The following is a 14,728-nucleotide window of genomic DNA, read 5'->3' as shown; positions in this document are numbered from 1 at the left end:
ACATCAGAGCAATGCAAATGGGGATGGACAGAAGCACAACAGGTGGGACAGTCATGTACAAGGACACACAGATGCTTAGTTCTTACCTGGATTCCCTTCTCTTTCGGTTGCTGTCCCCATCATCCAAAACTTTTCTTCCCTTAGGAAGTGGAAAGTATCTCGGTGGAACGGTTGATGCCCTGTGTGAATAGGTAAGGTCACGTGCTGAATCCCAACACATTCTGGGTAATATTTAGGCAAAATTTACTGGATATTTAGGTTCCCAATGCACACTCAAACTTGAACACTCTAAGGTACAAAGCCACTCCTGAGGCCTGATGTTCAGATACAAAGGATGCCCGTGCTCACCCATTGAGAGCAGGTTCCTGAAGTTCTCAAGCATCACATCTCGGTACAACTTCCTCTGGGCAGGGTCCAGCAGTCCCAGCTCCTCCTCAGTGAAGACCACAGCCACATCCTTGAAGGTCACTGCCTCCTACAACATCAAGAAGACATAACTTCAACCTTATGACCAAGGACTACTGGGGGAGAAGCAGCATTGAGCAGGGGAACGGGATGAGTGGAAAGTTGTTCTCAATATTGAGGGATGTAAGTCAACTTAGAGATTTCCCACTCATTCTGCCTATATCCTGACAATGACACACACTGATTTTCCTGAACTCCACCAGAAGTGCAATGATGAAGTCCCGTACATTTACTCTGTGCACTCATCAAGTCTACTTGTATGTAACCCTCTAGGACTCTACATGCTGCATCCTGGGCTACCCATATATAGGTTCAACAAATCTTGCCAACTGCCCCAGCAACATTAAACAATTCAGTCCCAATTTTGTTGGGTAAGGCCCATCGTCCTCCTCTCTCATACTCAAACCCTGGATGCTATCGCTTTTCTTTAGTATTTGCTAAACTAACAAGTTTTAGGTAACTGTGGGTAATTTTCAGGGTGGCCTTGAATCATTCTTTCTTGCTTATAGTTCTGAAGAATGAACACAGAACATGCTAGCAATGCAATGTTCCTGTCCTTCCTAGGGAAGATAATGTCTTGAGTTAGGGAGAAAGTGCCCAGTGAGTCGTGTTGCCCGAGGTATATAACCTAGGGTGGGCTGCCTTCTGGGGTACCTCTGCTTTGGTGGAAATAGGGTCAAGATTCTACTCACCCCAGGATATTTTCTTCAGCCTTGGATGGCCACCTCACAGTGTATCCTACACTTCTGTGCTCCCTTGCTGCCAATTTGTAGATAACAAATCTGCTTCACGTAATCTGTTGAGTGAGATCGTGTTCTGTCTCACAGGACTCACACAAGTTGGTAATCAGTGCACAGTGAACCTACTCCACAGTACCAGCGTGGACAGCTGTGTGGGACAGTTATGTAGTATGTCCTCTACTCTCAAGGCACAAACCACAAATGTTAATTGCAGCCCTCAGTGTCCCGATCAGAAGCCAGAATGCATCATTGCACATCCTAAAGGTCTGCCCCTTCCTAGCTGTGTGGCCTTAGACATGTTTGCCTACAGGAATTAGTTTCCTCTCTAAATAATAGTCCTTATCTGGCACAGTATTTTAAAGGATTAAACAAGGAAATACATAGCATTTGGAAACATCTGTGCCACTGTTTAATGAACATTAGCTGGAATCATTTTTACTGTTGTTACTAGCATTATCTATTTCATGGCTGCATAGTATTCCAGAGAACTGATGACCTACTTTTAGCTACAGTACAGAATATTTAATTTTACATATTTTCAATTATCAATCCTGTAAAGAGCATCATTAAGTAATGATGCAGGAAGATGTAAGAACATCTTACTCTTTCATTGTTTAAAATAATAATTTCAAATGAAAATTAAAACATCAAAAAATAAGCACATTTAGAACTGTGATCATATAACTGCATGCTTTCTTCCCAATTTTTTACCTACCTCCATAATCTTTGAACAGAATACAAGTATTTTGCTTCTCTTTATCATGGCCAAGAGCAGGTTATAAATATTCCCACAGTCTTGGTAATCTGATTGGGGGAACAATTCATTCTATTATTCTCACTTATTTGATTATAAATGAAAACCATCACTTTTCAAGGTTATTGGCCATCTCTACTTCTCCTTTCACATAGGCCTTTTAGTGTCCTTTGTTCGTATCTGTTTGGAGTTGTTCCTTTATTCTGTGCTCAAGGTTTTGATTTTGAATTTTATATTCTTTAGGTATCCACGTGGCAAACATTTCTGCCCCAGGTCATTATTTCTTCTGGTAACATTGTGTGAGGCATCTTTTGCCATAAGGGATTTAAAGATTTTTCTCTAACAACTATGGAAATCAGTATACGTCAGTGCCTGGAGTAGATGCCGTGTCAGAGTGACATGTGACAAGAAGTCACACCGAGTGGCGACAGGGAGGAGCAGCACCACTAGGGACACCGTCACTCAACAGGGCACTCCAGACACCCACACCACAGGGCATAGGTTGCTCAATGGAGAATTCTCTCTCCTTCTTTCTCTTTTTCACCTGAGCCAAATGGCTAACACTCCTGACCTTTGGTTGCTTGTGTACACCCGAGCAGGTTTCTCATATTTCACCTGTTTAAGAAGAAGAGACCAGGAACCTCCTCATTCTGCTGCTCTGAGGAGTAAATGTAGTAACAGAACACAAGTGACTCGCAAATCTTAGTATCACTGGACATTTTAAATGAAGGCTTCCTACTGCTTTGGTTAAACTGCTTACTACATAAATGAGTAAGAAGAGACCAGTAAATAAAGCACATGCAAAGTATGACTGAGACAAGGAGAACACAGACTCTAGCTCTTCCAGTGTGAAAACTCCAACAATATTTGTGTGGAGCAGCAGTTATATCCTGTTGTTCTGTGCCCAGTTAAAATATTCTATCTGCAAAATAGCCAATGTGGTACATATCAAAAGTACCCTTTCAAAATTGAGCTAAAATGGCATATGGTTTTCAAAATTAATTTTGTGGGAAAAGGTTATATATAAGAAAGCTGTCACTGCAGTGTTGCTTAAAATATGTCTATGAGCGTGAGGTAGTTATAAATAAAAAGATACATCAATGTAATAGGAATATGATGTGACCATAAAAATGGAAGATTATGTAACATATAAAAAGAGCACAATTTACAATTAGATGTATATCATCAATACAAATACAGTTATGAATGTACATGACAAACAGCAAGAGAAGGTAAAAGTGGATAATTTGAGAGAGGGGAGGTAAGGAAGTGGGAGCACTGTTCATTTCTACTAATTTTCATACTCCATAAAATAAATAATGGTAACAAAACAAAACAAAACAAAAAACCAAATGCAGTCAACACAAAAGAGATAAAGAAAGCACCTGGCACACAACAGGTCCCCAAATGCCTGTTTTCCCCTTGAGTCTTCTCATGACAGAGAAAAACACATGACAATATAAGTAGTGACATGAAATTTTAACAGCAAGAGAGGCACGCCCCCCTCACCTTGAATGTGGTCATTTTTCCTCCTACTTTGGGGAATGTGCAGACTCCTGAGTGATGCAGTTTGAAGGAAGGTTGGAATCCTGCCTGAAACATGCCACAGTCTGCAGAAAAAGAGGGATGTGTGTTGTGAATTAGCATATGAACGATCACAGCAGCATTATTCATAATAACCCCAAACTGCACACAACCAAGATGCCTTCCTCTGGGTAAATGGATAGGCAAATGGTGGCGTATCCATGCAATGGAATCTTATTTGGAAATTTAAAGAATGTTTCCAAAGCTTGGAAACATCATGCTAAATGAAAGAAGCCAATCACAAAATCCATGGATTATATGATCCCATTTATATGAACTATCTAGAATAGATAACGGTATATAGAGAGAATATAAGCTAGTGGTTGCTCCAGATTTGAGGTGAGAACGAGTTTTTATTTTTTAAGAGATGGGGTCTTGCTATGTTGCCAGAGCTGGTCTCAAACTCCTGAGCTCAAGCTATACCTCCCACCTTGGCCTCCCAAAGTGCTGAGATTACAGGCATGAGCCACCACGCCCAGCCTGAAAATGAGTTTTAACTGTAAGTGGGCACAAGAAGTCCAGTTAGGGGATGAAAATGGTCTAAACCGAATAATGACGATGGCAAAACCACTATGTGAAATTCCTAAAGATCACTGAATTGTACACCTGAAATTGGTGAATGCTATGATATGTAAAAAATACCTCCATAGAATTGGAAAAAATAATTGTTAGTTTACATGTCATTTAACTTAACAAGACTGAGTCCATATTGATAGAATATTTATAGTTGAAGAAACTAATAAATAAATGGGGGAGAACTGGCAGCTCATTTTTATAGTGAATGCCCATTAATAATGTATCTCCCCAGAAGAAATTTGACTATTTCTTTTAAAAAGGTAATTTTATAGTGGACAAATCTGAAAGACATCATCTTGGCCAAATGAACGAAGTTGAGATCACCAATGAAGGGCCAAACCAACATCATTTGGCCCTGTTATGTTACAATATGAAGGAAACCTTATCACTTTGGTGGTATCCGCACCAACAATGCATAAGGCCCAGAAGCAATAACAATGCATGATCTGAACCTAAACATGAACTATATCAGATAAATCCCAATGAACGTCTTTCTCCAAAATAACTTGCCTACACTCTTTAAAAATACCACATATATTAAAGAAAAAGGCTGTGAAATCCTTCCAGATTAAAGAAAACAGAAATGTGATGACTAAACATAATGCACATAATTAGACTTTAAACTGGGGTCAGGGTGAAGGGTGGGGTAGAGGATAGTTGTGAGGACTTTAAATGAAAAAATTGAACAAATTTAATTATGGAACCACATATGAGATACCATGATGTTATGGAATATGTTATCTAGCACTATCTAATTATAACACTATAAGCACAATTAGTAGTTTTTTAAACAGATATCTAATATTTAATATCATTTAATATGATATCTTAATATTATCTAGCATGTTATGTGAGACCCTATAACCTGCCCTTTCTAAACACCTCTTACCAAGTCACCCCATGATCATTGGAATGTGGGCTTCCTTGCTGCAGAAATCTACAATCAATTGTCTCTGGTTACAGGTATGTTCCAGGTAGTATTTGGCTCATGGCCACCAACAAAGCAAACAGGAAAAATGTAAACAATTGGCAAATTTGGGTAAAGAGTATATGAGAATTCCTTATACTATTCTTGCAACTCTTCTATAGCTTTGAAATGATATAAAAATGAAAGGTTTTCAACTATCAGGAAATAGTCATAAGGATGATAACAATGGGGGCCGGGCGCCGTGGCTCACATCTGTAATCTCAGCACTTTGGGAGGCCGAGGTGGATGGATCACGAAGTCAGGAGATCGAGACCATCCTGGCTAACACGGTGAAACCTCGTCTCTACTAAATATACAAAAAATTAGCTGGGCGTGGTGGCGGGTGCCTGTAGTCCCAGCTACTCGGGAGGCTGGGGCAGGAGAATGGCGTGAACCCGGCAGGCAGAGCTCACAGTGAGCCGAGATCGCACCACTGCACTCCAGCCAGGGTGACAGAGCGAGACTCCATCTCAAAAAAAAAAAGGAATAATATGGATGAGCATGACATAATATGGCAGTTTGCTAGTTTATTCTCTATCAGCAGTATCTAAAAGTTTCCATAGTTAAAGAAATATGGGAAAACACATTAAGATATTATAACAATTTTTTAAATGCTTATAAATAAATATACAATAGACACAAAGACTAAAAAGAAACAGAGGAGAACTGGAAGTTCTATCTCTTGTATCAGACAGTTACCACCTTCACATCTTGGATTCATGGGTAATTTAAAACATGTTTTCTCCTCCTATTAATCTAATTTTAAAATGCTCCGCAATGACATAGTTCCACAATACAAAATCCTTATAAAAAGTGAAACAAGATGTTGACAAATTTTTAAAAGACTCCTACAGAAGTCCAAGTCCATGAGCCTTGCTCTCAAGATCCTTTCAATCAAATCCTAACTTTCTTTCCCCACCTGATTCCAGCTAGTTCCTCTACCTCAATGAAAATGTATCCAAGGGATGATCAACTCAGGCTCTGACCCAAACTGCTTAGGTTCCAGCTCCAGCTGCACCTCATTCTACTGGGAACTAAGCACCCGGTGTCTCACTCCCACATTTAAAATGGAAAAGAGCGACCCGGCGCGGTGGCTCACGCCTGTAATCCCAGCATTTTGGGAGGCCGAGGCGGTCGGATCACGAGGTCAGGAGTTTCAGACCAGCCTGACCAAGACGGTGAAACCCCGTCTTTACTAAAAATACAAAAATTAGCTGGGCGTGGTGGTGCGCACCTGTAATCCCAGCTACTTAGGAGGCTGAGGCAGGAGAATCGCCTGAACCCGGGAGGCAGCCTGTTGCACTGAGCCCAGATCGCTCCACTGCACTCTAGCCTGGGCGACAGAGCGAGACACCGTCTCAGAAAAAAAAAAAAAAAGGAAAAGAGCAATACCTTTCCACAGAGCCATGGTGCGGCGTAAATGTATTTATTTCCATAAAGCCCTTAGAATTAAGTTACCAATTAAGGCTTAATTATTATCAACACCCATGCCCAAGGACACATCCTATACACTCTTGGTTGAGGTGAATATCTCTGTAAAGAAAAAAACCGGCCCGGCGCGGTGGCTCACACCTGTAATTCCAGCACTTTGGGAAGCCGAGGCAGACGGATCACTTAGGACCACAGGTTCGAGACTAGCCTGGCCAACATGGTGAAACCCCCGTCTCTACTAAAAATAGAAAAATTAGCCGGGCATGGTGGCGCATGCCTGTAATCCCAGCTGCTCCGGAGCTGAGGACAGAGAATCGCTTGAACCCAGGAGGCGGAGGGTGCAGTGAGCTGAGATCGCGCCACTGCTGCACTCCAGCCTGGGAGACAGAGCAAACCTCGTTCTCAAATAATAACAATAATAAAAACAGACTAACAAAATAAATAACATTTTTTAAAAAAAGAGAAAAGCCAAAGACCACTCGTGTAGACAGCTTTGTCCTCAGTAGCCAAGTCCCTCCCTGCAGCTCTTTTAGAAAAGTCAGGCTGGGGAAGGAGAAAGCTGTAAAACACTCTGACTGTGTCGCCGTCCTGGATACAAGTTAAATGCTCCTCTCCCTTCGTGAAACGTGGATGCATCCCACGCCTTCCTAAAAAGAGGTCACAGGTGTCCGGGATGATCCAGAGTCCTGCCGGGATCCAAGAGAAGGGCTGGGGCAGCTGGAGCTCTGACCCCACCCGGGCACCTGACCACTTCGCGGGAAATTAACAGGGCACCAAGTGACAGGAGCTGTTAAGTCTTTGTTTTATACCACAACTTTCAACTCCTAAAACAATTCTATCAGGATAGTCCTAAAATCCTCATTTAAAAAACGGCAATGGGAGGTACAGGGAGATTAAGTAACACTCCACGTTATATCGCGAGAAAGAGGTCGCACACTTAGAGCGGAGGGAGGCGGACTGAGCGAGGTCAAACACCTGGAAAACCCTCTAAACAGGCACACAAGTCTAGCCAGGGTTCTTCCCCGCCCCCCGAACCCCCAACGACTCCTCCGGTGGACCTGAGTACAGCCCCCAACGCCAGAAGGCTCCATCGACGGCAACGAAATTCCCCTCCCACCCCTCGCATCTCCAAACCTCAGATCTTCTCCAGGGCTTCTTACCCCCTTAGTTGACCCCCAGGTCGTTAGGCGCCCCTAATAACTGGTTCACTTTCGCAAAGACCCGCAAGACACAGAGTTGGCTCAAACCACCTTGTTAAGTAGCAATGTCCGGCTCGGAGACCGGAAGTGTCGATTATGCCACAGAGCGTCTGGACTACACTTCCCAGAATCCCCCGAATCCGCCTGCCTGAGCCAAAGTTCCCACGACTCCACAGAGCAAATGGACTCCACTTCCCAGAATTCACAGGTCCTCCTGCCTGGAGCAAAATTCCCACGCCTCCCAAGATACTCGCGAAACGCCTGCGGGAGCCAAATTTCCTGCGCATCGATTGGGCAACTAGACTCCCGCAGGCGTTTCGCTGGTATCTTGGGAAATGGAGTCCATTTGCTCTGTGGAGGCGTGAGAATTTTGGCTCAGGCAGGTGGACCTGTGAATTCTGGCCTATCAACCTATATTTTTATTTTAAAAAAATGGAGTCTCATGTTCTATATCAATTTTTCTAAACTAAAAAAGAAGACTTTTCATGGTTTTCTTTAGATCAAGTGACAGTGCCAACCACAGTATGAGGAACACTTCTTTGAAAATTGAGTGGCTGCTATTTCTATACCAGTTACAGCTGTATCCTTGCTCTGTTCTTCCCTCCCAAGAGATAAAAATTTATTGACACGCTCAATCGTAGTAGGCAGGAAACTGTGCCTAATATATTAGGGTATATCTGGCATCAAAGGCCCTTTCTATCCCCCAGGTCCTTGCACTCTGGGCCTGTGATGGGAGGAGAAGCTGCCATAATCTGTGAAATGCTTTTGGGGTCATTCTTCCATTGTCTTGGACAATAGGTCCTGGCTTCAGTTGACACGGCCAATTCATACTAAATTCATGAATTAGTTGCTTAACCATACCCTTGTTTTCTTCAGGTTTCCTATTTTTTTTTTTCCAAAGTAGATAGGCTGTAAACTTTTAAAAATTTTAGTTCTGTTTCCCTTTTAATTAATAATTATTTCAGTCATTTCTCACTTCTTGCCTTTTACTGTGGGTAGTCAAGATTATTCAAGCAGCAACTTCAACACTTTGATTAGAAATTAATTCAGATAAATATTCAATTATATCATTCACAAATTCTACCTTCCATAAAACACTAGCACCTGAATATAATTCAGCCAAATTCTTTGTCCCTTTATAACAAGAAGCTCTCTTCTCTTCCAATAACATGTTCAACATTTCTGACTGAGGTCTTCAGAATGGCTTTTACTGTCCATGTGTCTACCAACATTCTGATCATGACCACCTAGGTATGCTCTAACAAGATTGATGTTTTCTCTACAGTTCTTATTCTCTATTTCTGAGCCCTAACCAGAATTGTCCTTATCAATCCATTCATGGCAATGTAGGCTTTTCCTAGCATGCATGTAAAAACTCTTCTAGCCTCTATCCATTACACAGTTCCAAAAACACTGCTACATTTTTAGATATTTGTTGCAGCAGCAACCCCACCTCCCAGTACCAATATTTTTTAGTCACAAAATATCATAGCCTGCCTGGCTTTTATTTTATTTTTATTTTTTTTGAGAGAGTCTTGCTCTGTTGCCCAGGCTGGAGTGCAGTGGCGTGACCTCAGCTCACTGCAAGCTCTGCCTCCCAGGTTCACGCCATTCTCCTGTCTCAGCCTCCTGAGTAGCTGGGACTACAGGTGCTCGCCACCAGGCCTGGCTAATTTTTTTGTATTTTTGGTAGAGAAGAGGTTTCACTGTGTTAGCCAGGATGGTCTCGATCTCCTGACCTTGTGATCCGCCCACCTCGGCCTCCCAAAGTGCTGGGATTACAGGCGTGAGCCACCACTCCCGGCTGGCTTTTAAATAACAGAAATCTATTCTTCACAGATTTGGAAACTGGGATCCAAGATCAAAGCACTGGCAGATTTTGTGTCAGGTCGTTGGCCACTTTCTTGTTCATAGGTAGCACCATATTGCTGTGTCTTCATTTGGTTGAAGTGACAAACAAGCTCCTTCTGGCATTTTTTATAAGGGTATTCATCCCGTGACCTAATCACCCTCCAAAGGCCCCACCTCCTATTACCATCACATTGAGGGTAATAATTTCAATATATGAATTTTGGTGGGCCACAAACATTAAGACCATTGCATACGCATCATGCAGTGTCAGAATTACTAATTCGTATCATTGTAAAAAATAATTCAAAAGTAGAGTTCAACATTTTTTATAGTTCTTTTTGTCTTTAGACTGAGGATATATAGTCGAACACTGTACTGTTTAATAAGTTGCTTAAATTACTTCTTGCTCTTACCTTTAGACTGTTTGTTATTGATTTGAAATACATTTAGGTTAATTTGTTATTCTATGATTTTAACTTTCCTAGTTTATCTACAAATAAATCTCATTCTTGATTTTATATTATTGGGTATGTCAGTCATCAACATGTTCCCATGAGTCAATGCTCTACCACATATTACTCTCAGAGAAGTGCCACTCCCCTCCTTCCTACCCCTAAACCACTTCCACAGTGTTGCCACCTAACACCTTTATGTAACGAATTTTATTATTTTCATTACCACTTTTTTTAACAGAATAGATGTGTTTCTTATTTTCCCTTTTTACTTACATGTTAGGGTAGTACACTTCTAACTCTTCTATGTTCACATAATAACATCTTGGAAATCACGTCATATGGAGTAATTTATTTTTAAAACTGCATAAATTCCACTGAGTGGTTTATTTAACAGTGCTGCAATTTATGGACATTTCAGTGACTTCCAATATTTTATTATTACAAATGATGCTGTTATAAATACACTTGCACATTTATATATTATCCCTGTTGAAGATATATCAGAAGAGTACATCCCAAAAAGCAGGATTGAAAGGTGAAGATGTTAATAGAAATACATTTTGTTGCATATTGTCAAGTTGCCTTAATTTTTTGGTACCATTTCCATTTGCAGAAGTAGTGTATAAATATACTCTTGCCTTGAAACTAGCTAACAAAATGTGTTATTACAACATTTTTAAAGTTTTGCCAATCAAATGGTAAGAAGTGTATTTAAATTTAGTTTTAATTTATATTTCTTGTTTTTTAAATAACATAGAACATTTTTGCATATTTCCTGTGTCAGTATTATTTTTCTTTTTGTAAATTGTTCAAATCTATTACCCATTTTTATGTTGAGTTTTGGTCAGTTCGCCTCAATTTTTTTTTTTTAGAACGAGGTCTTGCTATGTTGCCAAGGCTAGTCTTGAAGTCCTGGACTCAAGCAATTCTCCCACCTCAGCCTTCTAAAGTGCTGATTTACTAACTAGGGCCAGCCAAAGGCTCAACCATCACTATCTTTCATTAACATTTTAATCATTTTTGGCTCTTCTGGGTCCTGATGGCAGAGAAACTTACATAGCAGCTGGGACACATTGCACAGACTTACCTTGGGTGAGTCAAAATGTTTTCAGGTCACACAAAATAGGCAAAGTAGCACGCCTCAATGAGGAATAAGTAGCATACAATAGCCCTAGTGGTCCACTAGGCGTTGTGACGCTATTTTTTGATTGTAGGAAGGGCTATATTCTACTTGCCCTACACCCAGAAGGGGTATCTCAATAGGCCTACATCAGTGAACTTGTGGAAATTTCACCAAGGTGAAAGGCCCATGCATTATTATAAGATTTATTTCTTCCCTCTGATACGTATGTATCTTACAAATATGCCTAGATTCCTTCCTGCTTCCTTCTCACCAGGCCCAATCATCAAAATATAAATGTGCCATTTGACAATAAGGAGTTAGTCATTGCCTAGAGGTTTGAATATTTCTCCTTTTGAGTACATAGTCACACGGGTTAATGGTTGTAGGGCCTTGTGAAGCACTCTGCAATGCACCAGGGTCCATCCTAATTCAGAACTGACCTCCCGTTTATTGAAGCAATTGTGGATTTGTAAACTGGATGTGTCTTAGAATTGATTTGGGAGATGTGATTCTGTTAGGTAATTCCAGTTGGATTTCTGTTTACTTGCAATAGAATCCTCCTGTCTATACAAATAAAGTAACAGTGTAATAGACTTCCCGTCAAGTTATTTACTATGAATGCCAAGATCAACAACACAAGGTTAAGAAGCCATGCATAATGACTGAAGCTTTCAGGTTATTCTGATTGAGCTGGAATTTGATGCCTTGACCTCATCTTTACATTTCTTTTTATTATTATCATTATTACACTTTAAGTTTTAGGGTACATGTGCACAACATGCATAACCTCATCTTTTTCTTTCCCACTTTCTGAAGCACAAATAGGAGCAACTAGTAAATACCACTATAGTCCTTCGTTTGACTATTATGTCCGAAACTAACAAATTCATAGTCATCCAGAATCATGCCTTCTATAGGTATATGCTTGGGATTATCCAATATATTTGGCATATATTTATCACCATGTCGTGGCTTTAACAACCAATGCTCCATTTTCCACTGGAAATAAAGTCAATAGTGCCTTTAAACTAAAAAAGGTGAGAAATCCAATTTGAGAAAACACAGAATCAATTTAGAAAACTCATTCTTAAGATTCTCTTCCTCTAGAACCACTTTTGGAACAAAATATCTTTTGGTCAGCGTTGAAACGGAGTAACAAAATCAATATGACATATACAAATGATTTATTGCAAGGAACTTTCTTATGCCACTGTGGGACTGGCTAAGCAACTGCAAAAACCATATGGCTATACCCCAGGATGGCTCAGATGGAACACTAACCCACGAGAGGAAGATGCTACTAAAAGGTGCAATATTTTTTTTTCAAAGAAGCTTCAGCTCTACTTTTAAATAATTTCAAGTGATTCATCAGGCCCACCGACATTATCTCACATAATATCCCTACTCAAAGCCAACTGATTATGAGCTAAATATCTACAAAATGCCATCCCTATATATATATATATTCGTGTTTGATTAAATAACTAGGGACTGTAGTCTAGGCATGTTGTAATTAAAATTGATACCACACAGATCCTCATCAGCAGAAAACTGTTTAAGGAAAAATTAATATCCAGTACACCAGGATACAGCAGGCATTAGAAATGAGGTTGGAGGTCAACTTATTTATACAGCCTTTAACATTAGTGTCAAATTAGGACAATCCTGTTAGGAGCAAGTATGCTTAGTGTGTTCCTAGTTTTGTAAAATTCTATACAATTGTTACCCATATGCATAGATATGCTGAACCATCCTTACCAAAATATTCATACTTCCTATCTCCCACTTTCTTTTTTAGACTTTTCTGTACCAAAGTAATTGTTTCCAATGTCTAGGCATTATTCTTGCAAGTAAAATGAGTGTGTTTTTACTATAAAAATTAAAAACAACAACAAATCTATCCAGGAAGTTATTGTCATAGTGTATCAAAAAAAACCACACAAATGTTGTGGCATTTAACTCAAACCTTTATTTAAATGGATATCCTACTAATATGGTCAGAGATTAATAACTTTGGAAGCTTCCCTCATTTTTCAAACACAGAGAATGAGACTCTGCAATAATTCCCAACTATAATAATGTACCCAATTTCAAAGTTAACATAGTGAACTCACTGGGGTCACACACATAAAAGGGACCCAGTTCATGGTGAGAAGTGGCAAGAAATACTGGCCACACAAAAGCTCAGGTACTACCTATGAAGCAAGGTATTCAGTATTCAGTTTTACTGAGAGTCAAATACTCATGCAGTCTGTGACACACAAATATGAATGATAAAAACAAATCGGCTGTTAATATCATCTTGTGACCAGTTTGACGACCCAGGCACACAAGAGGGTAGATGGAAGGCCTACCTATGGTATTTTTTGTTATAAAAATATTTTAAAATATAATCTGATGAGTTTTATTTTACAAATAATTACCTTAGAGATGAACTATTATCTGGTAATTGTTCAAGAAAACCCCACAAGACTGCAGGCCCTACTTTTCTGATACCACGTGCACAAAAAGTTAACACAGCAGGCATAAGTCAGACTGCTAACTTTAAAAAGAGCTGTTTGCAACACTGGCCTTTGGCTGGAGTCAAGGAACATGGGGTTTGAGAGAGTTGCCACGTTTCCATAATGGGTAAGAGTGGTTCACTGTGCCTAAACTCTACAAAGCAGCTTATTTGGAACACTTCCTCTTCTTCTTAGAGTTGGGAATCTTGGTATGTACTAGACACATACCTACATAATCAATCTCAATAAGAACCTGCGCTGCTGGTTGCCAATGAGCTTCCATTGTAGACATTTCACAAGTAGTATCACAATTCAATGCTAGAGGAGTTGAGTCTTATGTAACACCATGCAGAGAGGACTCTGGTAAGTTTGCTTCTGGTTTCCTCTAGACAACTGCCCATGAGCCATTTCCCTTTACAGATTCTGCTTTGTATCTTGTCACTGTAATATCGTTATAAGTACAACTAAACTCTCAGTTATTTTAGTAAATCACAGAACCCAGAGGTGGTCTTAGGGACCTCCAATCTACTATCCAAACTGGCACAGCATGAATATAGCGTCATGAAAATATATTATTTAGAAAATTAATTATGAAAAGCTTATGTATCTCAACTACACACTTTGAAGAATGCCTTTTAACCTAATACAGTTAAGTTACACCGTGGTGTATAACTATGAATTGGCACCCCAAATCAGCTCTTTCTCCAAGCTGGTTCCACACACTAAGAGACTGCTGCTGTCATGTTAAGTTCCCTGATCATGCACATCTGTTCTTCAAACAGATGTTTGAAAATCTGTTTTTTTAACTTTCACAACTATATATACCCACATTATTGCTATCACTAGGATTTGCTTGCTTCCTGACTTATGCCTAAAGCAGAATCACACACATTAGTTATGAAGGCAGTTGACCACACTCATCAATCTGTATATCCAGGTGACCAGATACATTTTTTTGTTTTGAAATATGACTTCCACATCCCTATTCCTTAATTTTGAACTGTCATATGACAATGTAGAGCAATCTTATTCAGAGTCCTTATAGGTAAGTGATTAATATTAATAATTTTTCAAATTTTTCA

General features: G+C 39.9%; 1 protein-coding gene across 4 annotated transcripts in view; it reads right to left on the bottom strand.

The window, feature by feature from the left end:
- LOC100585485 (zinc finger protein 155) overlaps window positions 1-14,728 on the bottom strand; it is a 46,690-nt gene that overhangs the window by 6,312 nt on the left and 25,650 nt on the right. For 2 of the 4 annotated variants that reach the window (XM_004091020.3, XM_030797576.1), the window contains 3 exons: window positions 3,469-3,569; window positions 349-475; window positions 87-179 (listed from right to left, as the gene is read on the bottom strand). In XM_004091020.3, the coding sequence (XP_004091068.2) occupies window positions 87-179; window positions 349-475; window positions 3,469-3,569 (321 nt within the window). Of the gene's footprint in view, window positions 1-86; window positions 180-348; window positions 476-3,468; window positions 3,570-7,677; window positions 7,831-14,728 lie in introns of those variants that run through there. The other 2 variants (XM_030797577.1, XM_030797578.1) reach the window with 2 other exon arrangements.

Source organism: Nomascus leucogenys, chromosome 17, assembly GCF_006542625.1.
Source record: "Nomascus leucogenys isolate Asia chromosome 17, Asia_NLE_v1, whole genome shotgun sequence".
In the NCBI taxonomy this organism is placed as follows: domain Eukaryota; kingdom Metazoa; phylum Chordata; class Mammalia; order Primates; family Hylobatidae; genus Nomascus; species Nomascus leucogenys.
This window is presented reverse-complemented; position numbering and strand designations above follow the sequence as displayed.